Source organism: Anastrepha ludens, chromosome X (assembly GCF_028408465.1).
Source record: "Anastrepha ludens isolate Willacy chromosome X, idAnaLude1.1, whole genome shotgun sequence".
Taxonomy (NCBI): Eukaryota; Metazoa; Arthropoda; class Insecta; order Diptera; family Tephritidae; genus Anastrepha; species Anastrepha ludens.
In genome coordinates, this window is record NC_071503.1 from 2,529,774 (window position 1) to 2,550,626 (window position 20,853).

Consider the following 20,853-nt stretch of genomic DNA (forward strand, 5'->3'; position numbering starts at 1 on the left):
AATATACTTTCTCTTTTCTTTTTGTTTACTTTAATAATACGCAGAGAACGTTAATGTATAGGAGAATAGAGAAGTCTCACGGGCTACGAATAGTGTGAATTGTCAAAAATGAAATGAAACCGCGAAGACTTCTTCACTTCGCTTAACTCCATAGATGACTACATAGATAACTAGATGTGAAACCAGCGTTGCCGTTTGGCTACAATTGTAGCCAATTTGCTACATTTAAAATTGAAAGCTACAATGCTACAATGCTTCTTAAATGGCTACATTTTTATAGTTTCATTTTTTTTTTTTTCAATAATAAAAAATTAGAAAACTAACACTTTATATGATATATAAAAGCATAGAAATAAGATTGTGTTCATACCTTTAGTGCATATATAAACCAATTGACACTTTGTATATGTATAGCTATCACTCTTGCGCAATTTCCCTTACTTGACATTGTTCGCGCGCAGTTATGCCATGCACATGTCTAAATTAGAAGTTATGTGAAGGTGGAAGTGCGTGGTAACCGATTTTAAAGTGAAATGGATAAGTAAGTTTATATAATTGTAATATTAAATCAACAGGCTTATATAATTTCATTTTAGATTCGTGGTTAAGAAACCGAGAGCAGCCGTGGAGGAAGAAATTGGAGTGGAGGAAGAAATTGATGTGGAGGAAGAAATTGAAGTGGAAGAAAATATTTATGAGAAGTAAGTACTTCTGCTTTTGCCAATGTCTGAAATGTGTTTGATATTTTATTATTTTGGTGCAGTGAAACAGAAACATTGAAAAGGAACAGGAAGTTCAGAGTAGAGTGGCTGAAAAAATTTCCATGGCTGGAAAACAAAAGCGGCACGGCTTTTTGCAAAGCGTGCAATAAAAGTGCTGTCAATATTTTGTCACACCTGAATAGACACGCAAATTGTTCTACACATTTGCAAAACATGGAATCCAGAAGAAGCCAAATATCGATGGACTCATTTTTAGATGCGAAGACAGAACAGATGAGCAAAATGGTGAAAAACGCAGAACTCACGATTGTTATGTTTTTAATAGCACACAACTTACCTTTCCTACTAATGGATGTCTTTCCTGATCTTTTAACTGAATGTTGCCCTGATTCAGAAGTGGCAAAACGTTTAAAATGCGCCAGAACGAAAGCGACGAAAATTACAGAGGACATTTCAAATGCAACAACTAAGGACCTCATTTCGAAGTTAAAATCATGTAAGTTTTCGATCATCATCGACGAAACCACAGATGTTTCAACTAAAAAGTGCTTAGTGCTAGTTGTAAGATACGTCGCAAGCTTTATCGTACGCGATCGCTTCCTAGCACTCATAGAATTACCAAAATGTGATGCATCATCAGTGTTTGAAGTTTTAAAAAATTTCTTCCATAACAACAATATTCCGCTTAAAAACATCATTGGTTTGGCTACGGATGGTGCCAATGTAATGGCTGGACATTTATCAGGTGTAAAAGCTTTGTTGGAGGCAGAAACAAATATTTTTTATTTGAAGTGCACTTGCCATTCTTTGCACTTATGCGTAAGTTATGCCTGTAAAAAACTACCCGGAGACGTTGTTTGGTTATGTCGAAATATATATAGTTTTTTTTCGCACAGCCCTAAGCGAGTGCACGATTTTGCAGAGTTTCAGGACTATTGCTCTGTAAAACCACATAAAATTTTAGGTATATCCTACACTAGATGGTTGTCCTTAGAAGGAGTTGTCTCCCGTTTAATTGAACAATGGGACGCCTTAAAACTTTTTTTTATTAATTGTAAATTAGAAGTAAATGCAGTTCGATCTGTTCAATTGGCTGAAAAAATGAACAACGAAATAAAAGTTTATTTCTTATTTCTTTCGTACGTGTTGCCTCTAATAAACAATTTGAATAAAGAGTTTCAGTCGGAACAAAGTCGTTTGCCATATCTTTACTCAAATATTAAATCACATTACCTTTTAATTTTGAGCAATTTTATTAAAAAGGACATACAATTGCACGTCGATATTGACTACAAAAACATTCATAATTATAATCAAACATCAAAAATTTTCATTGGTACAAAAGCAGAATTTTTTCTACTAAAAACAAAGGCAACACTAGAAGAAGTAAGTGACATAAAAGGAGAAATTTTAAAATTTTACATTGCACTTTTAGATCAAATCAAATTAAGATTTGGTTTCATGAGAAAGGACTTGGAAATTTTAAAAATAATAACCCCTATCGAGTTTCTATCAAACAATGACAATTCTATTTTAGATTTAATTTTGCAATTTGAATACTTATGTAATACTGACTGTGATAAAATTGTTAGCCAATGGACTTTATTAAAATTAAGTGATCACAATTTAAAAAGTGATATCGATATTGATTCCTTTTGGCAAAAAGTATCTAACATAAAAAATGGACTGGGCGAGCTAATGTTCCCAGACCTTACTAGTTTTATATTTACCTTATTATCCTTGCCTCATAGTTCTGCAGTCGCAGAAAGAAAATTTTCATCATTAAAATTAATAAAAACGAATACAAGAAATAAATTGGAAATAAAAACCATACATCACATTTTGACTTGTAAACAACTAATTAAAAAAAATTGTGTATGGTCGGCTAAAAAAGACTTTTCTTTAAAAATGGACTAAATTTTTAATGTGGTTGTGAAATATTTTATAAAAACCTGAATTATTTTTTCTGTTAAAAACATTCTTTAAGTACGTTTGTATTGTTTAAAACAATATTTGTTTGTTTTTATTGTTTAAAACAATAATTGTTTTTTTTTTATGTTTAAACCTTACTAGTTTTATATTTACCTTATTATCCTTGCCTCATAGTCCTGCAGTCGCAGAAAGAAAATTTTCATCATTAAAATTAATAAAAACGAATACAAAAAATAAATTGGAAATAAAAACCATACATCACATTTTGACTTGTAAAGAACTAATTAAAAAAAATTGTGTATGGTCGGCTAAAAAAGACTTTTCTTTAAAAATGGACTAAATTTTTAATGTGGTTGTGAAATATTTTATAAAAACCTGAATTATTTTTTCTGTTAAAAACATTCTTTAAGTACGTTTGTATTGTTTAAAACAATATTTGTTTTTTTTTATTGTTTAAAACAATAATTGTTTTTTTTTATGTTTAAACCTTACTAGTTTTATATTTACCTTATTATCCTTGCCTCATAGTCCTGCAGTCGCAGAAAGAAAATTTTCATCATTAAAATTAATAAAAACGAATACAAAAAATAAATTGGAAATAAAAACCATACATCACATTTTGACTTGTAAAGAACTAATTAAAAAAAATTGTGTATGGTCGGCTAAAAGACTTTTCTTTAAAAATGGACTAAATTTTTAATTTGGTTGTGAAATATTTTATAAAAACTTGAATTATTTTTTCTGTAAAAACATTCTTTAAGTACTTTTGTATTGTTTAAAGCAATATTTCTTTTTTTTTTATTGTTTAAAACAATAATTGTTTTTTTATGTTAAAAAGTTATTTTAAATGCTTTTATTTGAATATTGGTAATAAATTTATAATAAAAACAATGAAAAAAAAATATATATAGCTATTTTATTTAATGATTTAAATTTTTGATAAAAAAAGTAAATTCTACCAAATACGTAGCTACAATCAATTATTATTGCCGGTTTTTTTTGGCTACATTACAGCCAGATTGGATACATATTTTGCTACGAAGAAAATGTAGTGAGTGGCAACACTGTGTGAAACTTATTCATTTTGAGAGAGAGCGCGCCCATGAGGACGTTTCAAATTTGGCAGCACTCACACATTATGGGATTTTGAACAGCTGATAGGCGAAATGGCGGACTGCCAGAAGAAACGCGCCAAAAATAACAGACGAAAACAGTTCGTGTTTGCTTAATGGAGAAATGACGTGTTGAAATGTTTATAATTATTTGTCTTAAAATTAATTCAATTGAAATGTAATAATTTGAATTGAAGTGAGTTTGTAGAATCCAAAGCTCGTTATATCCTTTTCGACTTCTACTTTTAATTAGTCTTATGTACATAATGTAATTTTATTGAAAACTGTGTGTTGGTTTATGTAAATTTATAATATATATACGTAAATATTCTATGGTTGAAAAGCGTAGGTAAGAGAACTGAATTTGTGTTTGAGATATTTTACAAAAATTAAAGGTAATCTGCTTTAACTTATTCTGTTCGTTGTTTGAGAATTTTTTTTGTTACCCAATTTCTGTGTTATATTAAAAAATCGCAATAAGTCATGTTTTTAATTATAACTTGTGTTTTTCGCGTTCATTACTTTATTATTATTAAATTACTTTTGTATTTCAGTTTTAAATAATTTCATTTACATATAAATTTTTAAATTTTTTGCTTATTTATGTACATATTTCATACGGATTGTGCTTATTTTTAGTATATGTAGGAGTTTACGAGTGATATAAGGCTATTGGCCAACCGCACACTAAATACTAACCTCAATGGGGGTGTGGAAACTAAAAATTCCAGACCTTTGGTTCAAAAATACCCAATTCATGTTTCTACCGGTGTGGCAATATTAGAAAATGTTATAAAAAATGCACATTTGTCAGCGCTCTCACGAGAAAAAGAGTTGATGACTAGATGTGAAACTCTTTTTCTCGTGAGAGCGCTGAAAAATGTGCATTTTTTATAACATTTGCAAATATTGCCACACCGGTAGAAACACGAATTGGGTATTTTTTTAAACAAAAATTGGGAATTTTTAGTTTCCACACCATCATTGAGGTTAGTACTTAGTGTGCGGTTGCCCAATAGTATATTACTCGTAAGCACCTACATATACTAAAAATAAGCACAATCCGTATGAAATATATACATAAATAAGCCAAAAATTTAAAAATGTAAATGAAATTATTTAAAACTGAAATACAAAAGTAATTTAATAATAATAAATTAATGAACACGAAAAACATAAGTTGTAATAAAAAACATGACATATTGCGATTTTTTAATATAACACAGAAAGTGGGTAAAAAAAAAGAACATTCTCAAACAACGAACAGAATAAGTTAAAGCAGATTACCTTTAATTTTTGTAAAATATCCCAAACTCAAACTCAATTCCCTTGCCTAGGCAAATTTACATAAACCAACACACAGTTTTCAATAAAATTACATTATGTACATAAGACTAATTAAAAGTAGAAGTCGAAAAGGATATAACGAGCTTTGGATTCTCCAAACTCACTTCAATTCAAATTATTACATTTCAATTGAAGACAAATAATTATAAACATTTCAACACGTCATTTCTCCATTAAGCAAAAAGGAACTGTTTTCGTCAGTTATTTTTGGCGCGTTTCTTCTGCCATTTCGCCTATCAGCTGTTCAAAATCCCATAATGTGTGAGTGCTGCCAAGTTTTGAAACATCCTCATGGGCACGCTCTCTCTCAAAATGAAAGAGTTTCCCTTCTTATTAACAGAGCTGATTACAGTTAATTATGTACAAGTACATTGGCTCTGCTCAGTTTTTGGTATCTGTATTAAATCAAATTGACGAATAGCCGACGGCATTCTGCAAGGAATTTGCTTGTGCAAATTTATGTTCCCTTGATAAACAAAAATTTCTTCAATTTATATTTCAAACAAATACAAATAAAGAATAAAACATTACAAAAAGATTTGAAAATTATCGCCAACATTTAAAGTAACTTTAATGTTAGTTGATTTAATTTAAAGAGAAGAATTTAAACAAAATACATTATAAAACGACTTCGCATTCTGTTGTGTGCGTTTTAGTAAATTTATAACTTCAAACAAATTTGATGAAAATTTTTACTAATTTTTCGGGTCGAAATTAATTTTAGACGAGAATTTATAGAGCATACAAGTGTTGCTTAATATATACATATGTATGTATGTATGTATGTATATTATGTTAGTTATGTTTGTGCGAAAATTCAATTCCGTCTTCAATTCTTATAGTGTTATACCTATAACGGGTGATTTTTAGCTATTATTTTTTGGTTGGTTTACACAGCTAACGCACGTTTCGTGTTTTGTTTCACTGTCAAACATCTTCAGTTTGGTCTATAATTTAACCATGAATCGTTTTACAAACGAACAATGCTTGCAAATCATTGATTTTTTTTTTAAATGCGTGTTCTGTTAAGAAAGTTTATCGCGCGCTTCTTCCATGTATGGTCAGTTTAATCGACCCACTGAAGCGGCTATTCGCGCTATTGTGACAAAATTTAGAACCAAATTTACATTATTGGACATCAAACCACCAACACGCTTACGTAGAGTGCGAATTGAAGAAAATATCACAATTTTTGGCGAATGGGCTCTTGGAAAGTTGGCCGAAGATCCACTTTTTATCGAAAAACTGTGTTCAGCGACGAAGCTCATTTTTGGATCAATGGGTACGCAGATAAGCAGAATTATCGATTTTGGAGTGAAGATCAGCCAGAAGAATTGCAGGAGCTACCAATGTATCCAGAAAAGATCACAGTTTGGTGCGATTTATGGGCTGGAAATATCATTGGACCGTACTTCTTCAAAGATGCTGCGAATCGTAACGTAACTGTGAAAGGTGAGCGCTACCGTGAAATGATATCCAGCTTTTTTTTGCCCGAAATGCAAGAGCTTGACTTGCATGACATGTGGTTTCAGCAAGACGGTGCCACATGCCCCAAAACATTCATAACAATGGACTTGTTGAGAGGGGAGTTCGGTGAACATTCTATTTCACGTTCGGGACCTGTCAATTGGCCACCCAGATCGTGCGATATAACGCCTTTAGATTATTTTTGGTGAGGTTATGTTAAAGCTCATGTCTATTCAGACAAACCTGCTTCAATTAACGCATTGGAAGACAACATTAAAGCATTTATATGTGAGATACTGGCCGAAACATTGGAAAGAGTATGCCAAAATTGGACTAAGCGAATGGACCATTTGAAGCGCAGTCGCGGTCAACATTTGCATGAAATAATCTTCAAACATTAAATTATATGGACTGTATTATCGATTTAAATAAAAATGTCATGCATTTGTCTGAAATTTACGTGTGTTTTCTTGAAAAACTTTCGTATACCTCTTAAAAAATCACCCTTTAGCATGTGCATACACAACCAGACCTAAATTTTTTTCAATTTACATTTTACTACAGGGCATAATTTACATATGCATGCATTTTCTAGATGGTATAAAACTTTGAAATTTAAAATAAATGAAAGAAAACTTCAAAGAAACGTGTTTGCATCTATGGGACAACTAAGCTCAATTGCATCTTTAACAAATATAGTGTTGCACGCTTATGTGTGCACTGAAGCAACATGACTTACCTCACGAGCATCGCCTTATTATATTATATTTCATGCAATCATTAGGGAGTAAATATCCTTATGATCAATTCCTCCCTAACAAATGCTAAAACAATTCTCTTTTGCATATGCATGTACATATATGTATGTATGCACCTTGATGCCCTAGCCTATGTACGTACATTGAATTCCTTCAATCAAATCAACAAATTCTTTATAGAAAATGCTTTATTACCAGCACACAGAAAGATGGCATACGCAAATTTAAATATGTGAATTTATATACATACATATGCTATACTATGGCAACTAGAATCATGGCCTAGCCTGTGTACGTATGTACATACATATTTGCGTTTTGAACTCCCAACAAAACAATGCTTATTTATATACATATACATATGCATGTACATTAGAGCGTATCACCAAAAAAAGTCGCCCGTACCTCCCCTCATATGAAGTGTTTTTGAAAAACATTTAAAAAAAAAACATTTTTCTGGCAACCCTAGATGTCGCCCAATTGCATTTTTCTTCATATCTTCGGCATTTATTGTCGGATTTTAAAGTGTGAGACATCAATTTTTTTGTCTCAAAGAGGAGGTTTTTCTCAAGAAAGTTCATTGAGCTCTTGCGTTTCGTTGTGCTACTTACCCACCATATCTTAGTTTCTACCACCCTAATGTAACAACCTAATATCAGTTAATTGAAAACCGTAAAAAATCATAAATCTTTTGCGAAAAAAGTATTTCGATTCAATTAGTAGAACCAGAAATATAAACAACTAGCAAACCCGGCCCGCTTCGCTGGGCACACTAAAATAGAATAGATATGGTTTAGAACAGAAAAGATATGGTTTTCATATTATTTATTTCCTTATTCTTTATTCCAGCGCTTTGGCATAAAAAATATTTTTTGTTTTTCTATTTGTTTTTGAGTAAATATATAATGTTGTGGGCTTCCCAACACGTGAACAGCCAACGTATAGTTGACCATGGGTGAATACTGGTTCTTCTAAATTCATCCCGCATATTTCTAAAGTGTGCCCTTGTGATTTATTGATAGTTATTGCAAATGCTAAACGAATGGGCAGTTGCAAACGCTTGAATTCAAATGGCGATTCAGGTGGAATCATTGGAATTTTCTGTATTAGAACGTCTTCATTCTTGAATTTGCCAATTAAAATAGTTGCTTCGATAACATTATTCATCAATCGTTTGACTACAAGTCTAGTTCCGTTACATAATTTTGAATGATTAATATTCCGAAGCATAATAATGGTTGCACCAACTTTTAATTGCAAATAATATGGCGGAAATTCAGATATATCCAATGAATTCAAAAACTCGGTTGGATAGTTAACTACTTTATCTTGGTCGATAATTGTGTCAACAGACCGGTATACAACAGTATCACCAGGTATTTTATCCAAGATATCTGCATTTATCTCGTTAACATTTTTATTCGTACCAGCTAATATAGCTCGTTCACTTAGCCAATTGTGATTCTTGTAATTTTGTGTTATGTCGGGAAAAACCTTTTGCACCAAATCGGCCTTTGATTCTGCTATTTGAAAGTTTTTATAATGACCTTAAAAAAATTCTAATGATGACTAAGAAACATGACATAAATATAATCATGGGCGACTTCAATGCAAAAGTAGGAAAAGAGGAAACAGCAAATGTGTCTGGAAAATTCGGTCTAGGAGACAGAAATGAAAGAGGAAATAGACTAGTGCAATTTTGTCTAGAAGAGGAATTCATAATTGGTAACACGTATTATAAATTACCAGAGAGACGACTGTACACATGGAAATCACCACAAGACGGAATGAGAAATATAATACGTAATCAAATTGACTACATCTTGATTAACAAAAGATTTAAATCATCTATGATACGGGCAAAAACACTACCAGGCGCAGACGTTCCTTCTGATCACAACTTATTGCTGGCAACGATACGATCTCGATTAACATCACGGAAAACAAAACAGAAAAAGTCCCATATCGATATACAAAAACTGGAAAACGACGATATTAGAAATGACTTCCAAAACAAGCTAAATAAATTATTGACAAGCTGCAATACTGGTGAAAATCCGATTGAATGGTGGAATAATACTGCTGACAAGATAAGAATACTGACAACTAATACACTAGGAACAAAAATTAATGTAGCAAAAGAAAAATGGATGAATGATGAAATTCTGAACTTGATGAATGAGAGAAGGAAATATCGGAACATAAACATTGACGAATATAAACGTAGAAACAAGGAAATCAGAGACAAAATAAGACACGCAAGAAACCAATGGATGGGCAAACAATGTGAGGATATAGAGCGATTGGAAAACATACATGATAGTTTTAATTTACACAGAAAACTAAAGGATATATGCAACCTGAGAAGATACAATGCAATTAATACATTATACGATACAAGCGACAAAGTTATAACAGACGAAAACGAAAAACGCAATATTTGGGTACAATATGTCCATGAATTATTCAAAGACGATTCAAGAGATGTAAATATTAGCACAAACGACTCAACAGATGATCCACTACTTAAAATAACTATGTCTGAAATAAAATATGCGATAAAATTGTCAAAACCAAAAAAAGCAACAGGCTGTGACGAAATCTCAGCTGATATTCTCAAACTTATAAATGACAGTGGAATGCCAACCCTAATGATAGTTTTTAACCACATATATGAAACTGCTAATTATCCAAGCTCATGGTTAAAATCCACGTTTATTGCGATACCAAAAAAGACCAATGCAAAACAATGCAAGGACTATCGGCTAATAAGTCTAATGAGCCATACGCTAAAAATTTTTCTTAAAATCATTCACAACAGAATTTATCAGAAATGCGAGGCCGCTATAGGAACAACACAATTTGGCTTTAAGAAAGGGTTTGGGACCAGAGAAGCAATATTTAGTCTTCAAATGCTCACACAAAAATCACAGGACGCCAATCAAGATATATGCATGTGTTTTATAGACTACGAGAAAGCCTATGACAAAATATATTACAACATAACAAGCTATTTGAAATAATGAAAGATTTGGACATAAACAAATATGACGTGAAATGTATACAAAACTTATATTGGAATCAGACTGCAGAAATCAGATTCGGAGACAGCACCGCAGAGAGACAAAAATCCACAGACGAGTGAGACAAGGTTGCATTCTATCGCCACTATTATTTAATGTGTACGCAGAAAAAATATTTGAAGAAGCAATAAATGACGCAGAATTAGGTATTAAAGTTAATGGCATATATATAAATAACATTCGCTACGCAGACGATACAACGTTAGTAACAAACAATTTCCAGGATCTCCAAAGTATTGTAAACAAAGTTGAAAAACACAGCAAAGACTTCGGGCTAAACATAAATATTGACAAAACGAAATTTATTATTGTAAATAAAAGCAGCAGAGACTATTCCTATGCGAGACTAACCATAGGTGGCAAAACAATAGAAAGAGTAAAACGTTTCAGGTATTTGGGTGTATGGCTGAATGACCAATGGGACCATGATCAGGAGATAAGAGGGAGAATAGAAATGGCTAGAACAGCCTTCATGAAGATCAAAAAGATACTGACACGCCGGGACATACCAAACGGGTTAAAGACAAGATTTTTAAAATGTTATGTATGGTCAACACTCTTATATGGATGCGAGGCCTGGACACTGAAAACCGTAAGCATACACCGACTAGAATCTTTCGAAATGTGGTGTTACAGAAAAATGTTGAAAATAAGCTGGAATGACAAAATATCAAATGACGTATTGCTAAATAGAATGCAAACCGCTAGGAACATGCTTACGGACATAAAAAGGAGGAAAGTCGCTTATTTCGGACACATAACAAGAGGTGACAAGTATATTTTAAAACTGCTGATGCAAGGAAAAATTGAAGGACAAAGAGGAATTGGTAGGAAGAAAATGGCATGGCTAGACAACATCAAAGAGTGGACAGGCCTCAAAACAATCGGCGAACTAACAGCAGCAGCGAAAAACAGACAAAAATATAATGAAATCATTAATAATATGACCTGACAACCGTACGACTAAGATCACAATGACGTTTGTATGTAATCGCGAACATCCAGCATGGATACGCCGATTAAGAAGAAGATTTGACAAAAATGATCTGGAAATTTAAATAAGCCATTATTATCAATAGGAATTCGTCCATTGCCAATTTGTAACAATTGCTCTGAAAAAACTTCAGCACTTGAATCATTTTGGAGTTGAACGCGAACATTTGTGTTTAGTGTTAATTTCGTCACATATCGCCACAAATTAGATGCTTTCAAGCACGCATTCAATTCATCAGCTGGGGTTGATCGCGGAATAACGGGTAACGTTTGTCTAAAATCACCAGTTAATAAAATCAATGCATTTCCAAATAAACGTTGATTTTCGCGCAAGTCTTTCAATGTACAATTAAGTGCCTCTAACGATTTTTTGTGCGCCATTGTACACTCATCCCAAATGATGATTTTACATTGTTGGAGTACCCTTGCCATTCCAATTCTTTTGGAAATATTGCATGTTGGTTCTTCATTAACTTGTTAGTTTAACGGTAATTTGAGCGCGGAATGTGCGGTACGTCCACCTTCTAATAATGTAGCTGCAATACCCGATGAAGCAATGGCTAATGCAATAAATCCGTTTGCTCGTATATTGGCCAAATTCAATGACATAACAAATGTCTTGCCAGTTCCACCGGGAGCATCAAGAAAATAAAAGCCACCACTTCCAGTGTTAACGGCATGCATGATTGTGTCGTATACACGCTTTTTTTCAGTATTTAAAAATGGTTCATTTGCTTGTAGGTATGCGCTCAATGCATTTCTGTCGTATTGTTGTTCTCGTTCCAACTCTATGTTGAAAATGTCGTGAATATTTCGATTTGGTGCAATCATACCAAGTTGTGTCAACGCTATATTAGCAATTGACAAACAAAGATCCTCTACCAAGATTAGCACTTCATTGTACATATTTGATGTATAATCCAAATTATGATTTCCAGTTGCAATACGCATTCGGTATAATATATCTTCCGTCATGCTGTTCTTATGGTTATTCCACAACTCACCAGGACTTGCTGGAAAACATGTTGATATGATTATTGCAAATATCGTACGAATTTGGAATGGTGTGGATGATGCAGCTGCATCTGTTAAGGTATCATTCCAATGTGTGTCATCCTCAAGCAAATGCAATTTCATACATGCTTCGCGAAATGTAGTGCAGATTTGACCATTTACTGTACGTATGTTTTGAAATGATGTTGGGCCACGGACATTAATCAATAGTAATCGCAAATAAAAGCATTCTTCATTAGTTGGATGAATTGTATAAATACGGCCTATTGCATCGCTGGCAAAAACATTGTGATGAGTTTCAACCGGTGTTCCTTGCTTCCGTCTTTGAAAACTTTTCGATGCGTGATTCCAAGTGTAGTATTTTGGAGCTTCAGAATATAACAAAGTTCTCGCAAAATCATCCGACAGACATAAATTGAAAAAAGTAGTTAACGTTGTTGCAGGTGGTTAAGTCGCTCTTTGCGCTGCATTATTTTCTGTGAAATAAACGCGTTGGCCATTTTCAAGATGAACGGACAAATGTAAAACCGTTGGGTATCTGTCGTGAATAGGAAATGAAAAAATTCGCCACGCTGCTTCATTGCTACTTATATACCTGCCCATTTGTTATTGTGTAATTTCATCATTGCTGTTTTCAGCTACCGCTCCGCATGTGGCAGCCCTCGTTTCTGCCACTCAATCGAATACATCCAACAACGTATTGTGTAATTTCATCATTTCTGTTTTCAGCTACCGCTCCAAAAACTGCCATATGAATGCACTTGCAAATATATTTGATCGATTTAACGGAATTACAATATTAAACGTTTATGTGGGCTTTATAAGTTTTCGATAATATAGGCGAATAAGGCACGATCAATCGGTTGTCAATTTCGATTTCTTCACCTCTAAGTCTGAGCTTTGCTGTAAATCCGTTATCATCTTTTGAAAGTCGTCGGTACAATGGATATCCGTCATTGCCTGTTATCGTTTCAGCAGCAATCGGGACGGCCATAACGGCCGTGGAGAGAGTATTCGGGCCCCGGGGGACACTTGAGATGCGGGCCCCTTCAAATTTTTTTTATTTATCAAAATGCGTATTATGTTATAGTGAGCCTCGAGTCCGGGCCCCTCTGAAAACTCCGGGCCCGGGGGAAAAAGTAATATATAAATATATAATATTAGCTAAAGTCAATAAAAAAAATATTAAAATCGCTCGCCAGTTGATGGATTTAACATTCTGTAGTTGAAATGATAACCGTCATCACCATATGGGAACATTAATGGGTATTGTAAAGCATCATACGATCTATGGGTTTCAGAAACCAATTGCAATTGATTGTTTCGGTTGAGTCCGATCGCCAACAATTTGAGCAAAGTTATGGTCAATGTAGTTAACTGTGTGATAGTATGCAAAAACAGCTCTGTTCAAATTAATGTCTCTTGGTCGATTTGATCTGGACCGTGCCATTCGTTGCCGATTTGCTGCATTTTGTTCTAGACATTCTTCTGATGTCGCGTTATTCAAAGCATTTCTCCTGCGCCTATTATTATTTGTCGAACGACCAATATGATTACGTGATTGTCTTGGCATTTGTACTGTAATAAACATGATTGTAATTATGGTATTCTGAGATTTTAAAACATGTTTTTTTTCCAATTTTATGGATTATGTTTTCGATGCATATGTGTTTAAAAGCCCAAGTCCACATGGTCAGGATTGTTTTATTTTGTTGTGATTTTCTTAAATCATCTCGTTTCTTCTGAAAATTGTTGACAATTTGCATGATAAGACTATTAATTTTTTCATCAAAGTTAGGCATTTTTCGTGCTCTTCTTTTGCATCCTTTAACAATTTCTTTTGCTTTTTCATTTTTTTTACCATTTTTTTCACTCATGGTGTATCGTAGCTTATCGCATATGAACCAAAAAAATAAATCCACTAAATTTGATGAAAACTTATATTACTATAATTAATTCCAGTTTACCACGTGAAAATTCCTAAATGTATTGTATAAGAAAAATATATTGATAACACTTGAACATATTGAACATAACCAAAAATCACGTGGGCGATTGTCAATTGAAAAAATAACCAAACATGTATTCACTAAGTGTTCGGGAAAAATTTATTTTTTCTTTTTTTTTGAAAAATATAAATGGATAATGGTTATAAAAGCTCCAATGCTTAATAAAACATTGTTATTCATTTACGTTGATTTGAAATTTAAAAACAATCTTCTTTTTTTCTGATCATCCATGAATTTTTCGTTTCAATTTATATGTTTTATTAAACATTGGACCTTTTATAACTTTTTTCAATTTATATTTTTGAAAAAAAAAAAACGAAAAAAATTTTTTTTCCACGAACACATAATTTCATTTGAACATTCGGATTTCACATTAAATTCTCAAATTTCGTAAGAAATTATTCACTGTTCCAAAATCCACTCCAAAAAAATTCACAAACAATTTTTACACTTTGCAATTACGTCTTCTCTTTATGGCGTCCAAATCAGAAAGAAATATTGACACATTGTAACTCACACTGTCAATTTGACAGTTCAGTTCCGCCCCAAGCGTTAAAAAAGTGAACGACATTATGGCTGGTTCAAAAGAACGCTGTACGCGTTGCCAGTGTTCCGAATTGCAACCAAACTTTACGAAACCCATTTTCAATACTTACTTAACAATGTGTGTAAGTTTGGTTTAATTCGGTGCAAAGACACGACGGGTCCACGTTTTGGCATATATTTCGAGACCCTAGTCATCAATAGGTATGAAAATTACCCCGTATTAAAGCACTTATCAACAGCTTTCATTTGATACCGATATATCGATATTGTACATACACAACCAAAGGTTACCCGGGTCCACGTTTTGACCTATAACTCGGGACCCCAGTCACGGAGCGGCATAAAAAATACTCTGTACTAAAGCATTCACCAAGCGGCCGCCGTAGCCGAATGGGTTGGTGTGTGATTACCATTCGGAATTCACAGAGAGGTCGTTGGTTCGAATCTCGGTGAAAGCAAAATTAATAAAAAACATTTTTCTAATAGCGGTCGCCCCTCGGCAGGCAATGGCAAACCTCCGAGTGTATTTCTGCCATGAAAAAGCTCCTCATAAAAATATCTGCCGTTCGGAGTCGGCTTAAAACTGTAGGTCCCTCCATTTGTGGAACAAAATCAAGACGCACACCACAAATAGGAGGAGGAGCTCGGCCAAACACCTAATAGAAGTGTACGCGCCAATTATTTATTTATTTTTTTTTTTAAGCATTCACCAACAGCTTCCATTTGACATCCATATTGTACAAACACATTCTAGGGTTACCCGGGTCCACGTTTTGGTCTCTATCTCGAAACCCTTGTCATAGAGCGGCATGAAAAATACTCTGAACTAAAGCATTCACCAACAGCTTCCATTTGATACCCATATTGTACATACACATCTAAAGGTTACCCGGGTCCACGTTTTGACCTATATCTCGTGACCCTATCCACCAATAGGTATCCAAGCTATACGGAAACCATTTTCAATACCTACTTAGCAATGTGTGTAAGTTTGGTTTAATGCGGTGAAAAGACACGGCCGGTTAGCGAACACACACAAAAAGTTGACTTTATTTTATATAAAGGTTGTCAAAAAAGTCTTGCGGTATTTTTATTGAATTTTCAATTGTTCATAAAATTGATTATAATAATGCAATTTAAGTCAAATATGCGCCGTTTTGTTCAACGAGATGCTAACTTCATAATGCCCCTCTTATAGAAGCTCGCTTCCCTATTGTCAAAAAACTCGGAGAGCCAATTTTCACAGGACTCTCTTGTGGACAACTTCCGACTACCAAGCTCGTTCGCCATGGACAGAAATAGGTGGTAATCACTTGCTGCGAGATCCGAACTATACAGTGGATGCAAAAGAACCTCCCATCCGAGCTCCCGGAGCTTCTGGCGCGTCACCAAAGATGTGTGTGGCCTGGCGTTGTCCTGATGGAAGACAATTCGGCCTCTGTTGATCAAAGATGGCCTCTTCTGCATGAGTGCTGCATTCAAGCGGTCCAGTTGTTGGCAGTACAGGTCCGAATTGAGCGTTTGGCCATAGAGGAGCAGCTCTTAGTGGATGATTCCCTGCCAATCCCACCAAACACACAGAAGAACCTTCCTGGCCGTCAATCCAGGCTTGACCACCGTCTGGGCAGCTTCACCGCTTTTCGACCACGACCGTTTGCGCTTCACGTTGTCGTAAGTGACCCACTTTTCATCGCCAGTCACCGTCCGCTTCAAAAACGGGTCGATTTTGTTGCGATTCAGAAGCGATTCGCATGCATCCATACGGGCAAAAATGTTTTTTTGCGTCAAGTCGTGTGGCACCCATACATCGAGCTTCTTTTTGAATCCAAGCTTCTTCAAATGGTTTATAACGGTATGATGACTCATGCCCAGCTCTTGGCCGATGCTACGGCTGCTACTATGCCGGTCTCTTTCGATCAATTCAGCGATTTTATCGCAATTTTCGACGACAGGCCTTCCGGACCGTGGCGCATCTTCGACCACCTCTGCACCAGAACGAAAACGTTGAAACCATCGTTGTGCGGTGGAAATGGAAACTGTATTGGGTCCATAAACTGCACAAATTTTATTGGCAGCATGATATGCATTTTTGCCTTTATCGTAGTAGTACTGTAAAATATGCCGTATTTTCTCTTTATTTTGCTCCATGTTTGCGACGCTATAACTCACGAACGACTAAAAGCAAACAACAATTAATCAAACACGTGTTAGCACGTGAAAAGAGCTTTCCAAAAAGCTCTAGCGTGAACCGATGCGACGAATACAACTAGAACTACGCGCTTGCAAAGACAAGCTTGCGGAAATACCGCAAGACTTTTTTGACAACCTTTATAAGATAAGATTAGCGGACCCTCACCCGCTTCGCTGGGTGAAAGAAAAATATAAATGAAAAGTGTTCTTTGTTTTTTTTTTCTTGTTTCATCATTTAATTCATGCTCGGCCATTAATTTGTGACTTATTCTAATAACAATGTTTTATTTATTTTAGTGACTTACTCTAATGATTGTAAACTAACAACTTATTCTAAAGCCTTCTGAAACACAAAATTTTTGGTTTTATTTTCATGCGGTGTATAAATATAAAGTAACGATGGTTTCCCTACTCGAGAACATCCTACATACAGTTGCCCATGTCCAAAGCATGGATAAGTTAGGTCAATTCCACATAATTGAAGTGTTTGACCTTGAGATTTGTTGATTGTAATAGCAAAAGCAAGGTGAATGGAAAATTGAAGTCGCTTAAAATCAAAAGGCAAATCTGTTGAAATCATTGGAATGCGCGGAATCAAAACATCTGTACCTTTAAATTTGCCTTTCAAAATTGTTACTTCAATTACATTGTTCATTGTCCGTTTCACTGCTAATCTTGTCCCATTGCATAGTTTCGGCTGATTGATATTTCGCAACATAATGATCACTGCGTCGACTTTCAATTGCAAACGATGTGGTGGCAAGCCAGGCAAATTCAGTGAATTCAAAAATTCAATTGGATAATTCACTACATCGTCGGGAGTAGTGATTGAATCAATTGATTTATAGGTGACAACTTCACCTGGAATTTGAGTAAAAATACTGGCATTGATTTCATTGACATCGACATTTTTGGCAGCTAATATAGCTCTCTCGCTTAGCCAATCTTGATTTCGATAGTTTTGTGCAATATTTGGGAATACATTTTGCACTAATTGTACTCTTGATTCTGTAACTGCACACGAACATTAGTAGTTAATGTGAGTTTTTGAACATATCTCCACAGATTAGAAGATTTAAGGCACGCTCTCATTTCATCAGCTGCTGTTGATTTGGGAATAACAGGCAAAGTTTGTCGAAAATCACCGGCCAATAGAATTAGTGCACCACCAAATATGTTTGTGTTATTTCGAAAATCTTTCAGTGTTCTATTTAAGGCTTCCAGTGATTTTTTATGAGCCATCGTACATTGATCCCATACAACAATTTTACATGTTTGTAAAACCTTTCCCATTCCAGAATTTTTAGAAATGTTGCAAGTTGGTTCTTTATTTATTTGGATATTTAATGGTAACTTTAATGCAGAATGTGCAGTGCGACCGCCGTCCAATAAAGTTGCCGCTATTCCAGATGATGCCAAAGCCAATGCAATATTATTCTGTGATGGAATGGTGGCCAAAATGAACGACAACAAAAACGTTTTTCCAGTCCCACCTGGTGCATCTCAGAAGAATATTCCTCCTCTTTCATTTGCAACATTGTCTATAATTGTGTCATATGCCTGCTTTGTTCTGTGTTTAATTTTGGTAGGTTTGTTGTTACAAATGTGTTCAGATCATTTCGATCATATTCTTTTTCACGTCTTAATTCTGCATTGTATGCATCATGCATCGGACGAATTGATGCGATCATACCTAACTCACTCAGAGTTTTATTTGCAATCATCAGGCAAAAGTCTTCGATTTTAATTAATGCCTCATTATATAATTCATCTGTATAATTCAAATTTGGATTTGCAGCAATGCGACGTACTTGATGTAGGATATCTTCTGTCATGTATTCTTGGTAAGGACTCTACAATTCTTTTGGGTTTGCTGGGAAACATGTAGCAATAATGATGGCAAATAGTGTTCTTATTTGGTGTGGAGAACTTGTTGCACATGCATCCATAAGAGTTGCATCCCACTGATTATCATTTTGAAGCAAATTCAATTCTTTGCACGCTTGCTGATAAGTACAACAAAGATGGCCATTAACTCGTTTCAAACTTTCGAACGATCATGAATCGGAAATGATAATATTCTCCAAACTGCTTCGTTGCTACTACTGTATCTTCCCATTTGGTAATTAGTAATTTCATCATTTCGATTTACAACTCCAAATACTGCCATGTCACTTCCTTTATTGATATATTTTCAAATGTATTTGATGGATTTAAAGGAGTTACAATATTCAACATTTATATGTGCGTTAAATGTTTTCGATAATAATTTGGAATGCGGAACTATCCAACGGTTATAGATCTCCACATCTTGATTATTTATTTTCACAGTGACTGTTTTTCCATTATCTTCTGGTGATCTTCTACGGTACAATGGATATCCATCGTTTCCAGTCATTGTTTCAGCAATTAATTGCCTTGGGTAGTTTTTTGAACATTTACCACCAACCATATAGTACATGGAGAGTTTTGATTTAACGTACCACACGGTCCATGAATCATGTTTTTGGTTACAGTAGTATGTAATTCGGGATCTTCATTTATATCTGGAATTTCAGCACATATAATATGATCAATTTTATCTGTGGTTAGTTTTTGTTTTAACTAAATCAAAATATGCGCATGAGGCAAGCCTCTTTTTTGCCATTCCACAGAATACATGAAACATTGTACATCTCTGTAAACTTTATAGTTTACAATGAAATCGATTAGAGACTGTAGCTTTCGTCTAAACACTCTTGCAGTAATGTCATGCCTATCAGTAGCTGATTGCCCAGTATATAAATGATTCTTAATATCATCCCATTTCGGATTGCATGTGAAAGTTATGAATAAGTCGGGTCGACCATAATTTCTGGCATAACACATTGCATCTTGGGCGTATTCATGCATATGCCTTGGACTGCCTGTATACGATGAAGGTAATATTACCATTTGACCAATGTTATTAACGTTGGTATCGTTGTTAATTGCATCTCGTTAATGTATGTATTCGTCACAGCGTAATTTTCTTTGGTTGAATCTAATGTAATTCAATCGTTCTGTTTCTATTTTCGCATACATGTCAACAATATACTGATGAAATAATTTACAACATTTTAAAATGTGATTCTCTTGATTTTCTCTGTATGCATAATAATTCATTGCGCTTACAGTTTTATTTGTTTCTTGACCATTCGCTGGATTTATTTGTTTTATATCAATCGAATAACCATCTTCACCACGACAGAACATAAGAGGATATTGTAATGCATCATATTTTCGATGCGTTTCATTAACACGTTGCAGTATATCTATCATTCCTTCTTTGCAAAAAAACATCTCTTGGTTGAAATTCATCTCCAGATATAACAATTGCAACCTCGTTGCTTGAAGTTGGTTGATTGTATCTTCCATGATGTTCGCCGGCAGGCTTTTTATTTGCATCAATTTTAATTTTATGATTATCAGATGACAATCTTTCGATTGTTGTTTTAAAACTTTGCACCAAAACATTGTGTGTGTGTAATAAATCTTGTAACTCTCTCATAATGACTCTGTTTATATTTCTGGAAAATGCACACCGTGCTTCAAGTTCATCATCGTTGTGATTAATGAAATAAATTTGCAAAAATTTTGACTCTTGATCGGGTAGTGATAGTAATGAACCTATTAAGTGATATGCTTGCCCTTGAATCTGA

At 34.3% G+C, this 20,853-nt stretch overlaps 1 protein-coding gene across 1 annotated transcript; it reads left to right on the forward strand.

Moving 5' to 3' along the window:
• Nucleotides 1–533: 533 nt before the first annotated feature.
• LOC128869404 (uncharacterized) lies at nucleotides 534–2,172 on the forward strand. Its single transcript, XM_054111956.1, has 4 exons — nucleotides 534–541; nucleotides 597–701; nucleotides 764–1,445; nucleotides 2,158–2,172. The coding sequence occupies exons 1-4, from the start codon at nucleotides 534–536 to the stop codon at nucleotides 2,170–2,172; spliced, it is 810 nt and encodes a 269-aa protein (XP_053967931.1).
• Nucleotides 2,173–20,853: the final 18,681 nt, after the last annotated feature.

What these genes read in the sequence shown, in the direction of transcription:
- LOC128869404 (XM_054111956.1), top strand. An exon ending in GAAGAAAATATTTATGAGAA is followed by an intron (nt 702 to 763) that starts GTAAGTACTTCT and finishes ATTTTGGTGCAG; the next exon opens with TGAAACAGAAACATTGAAAA.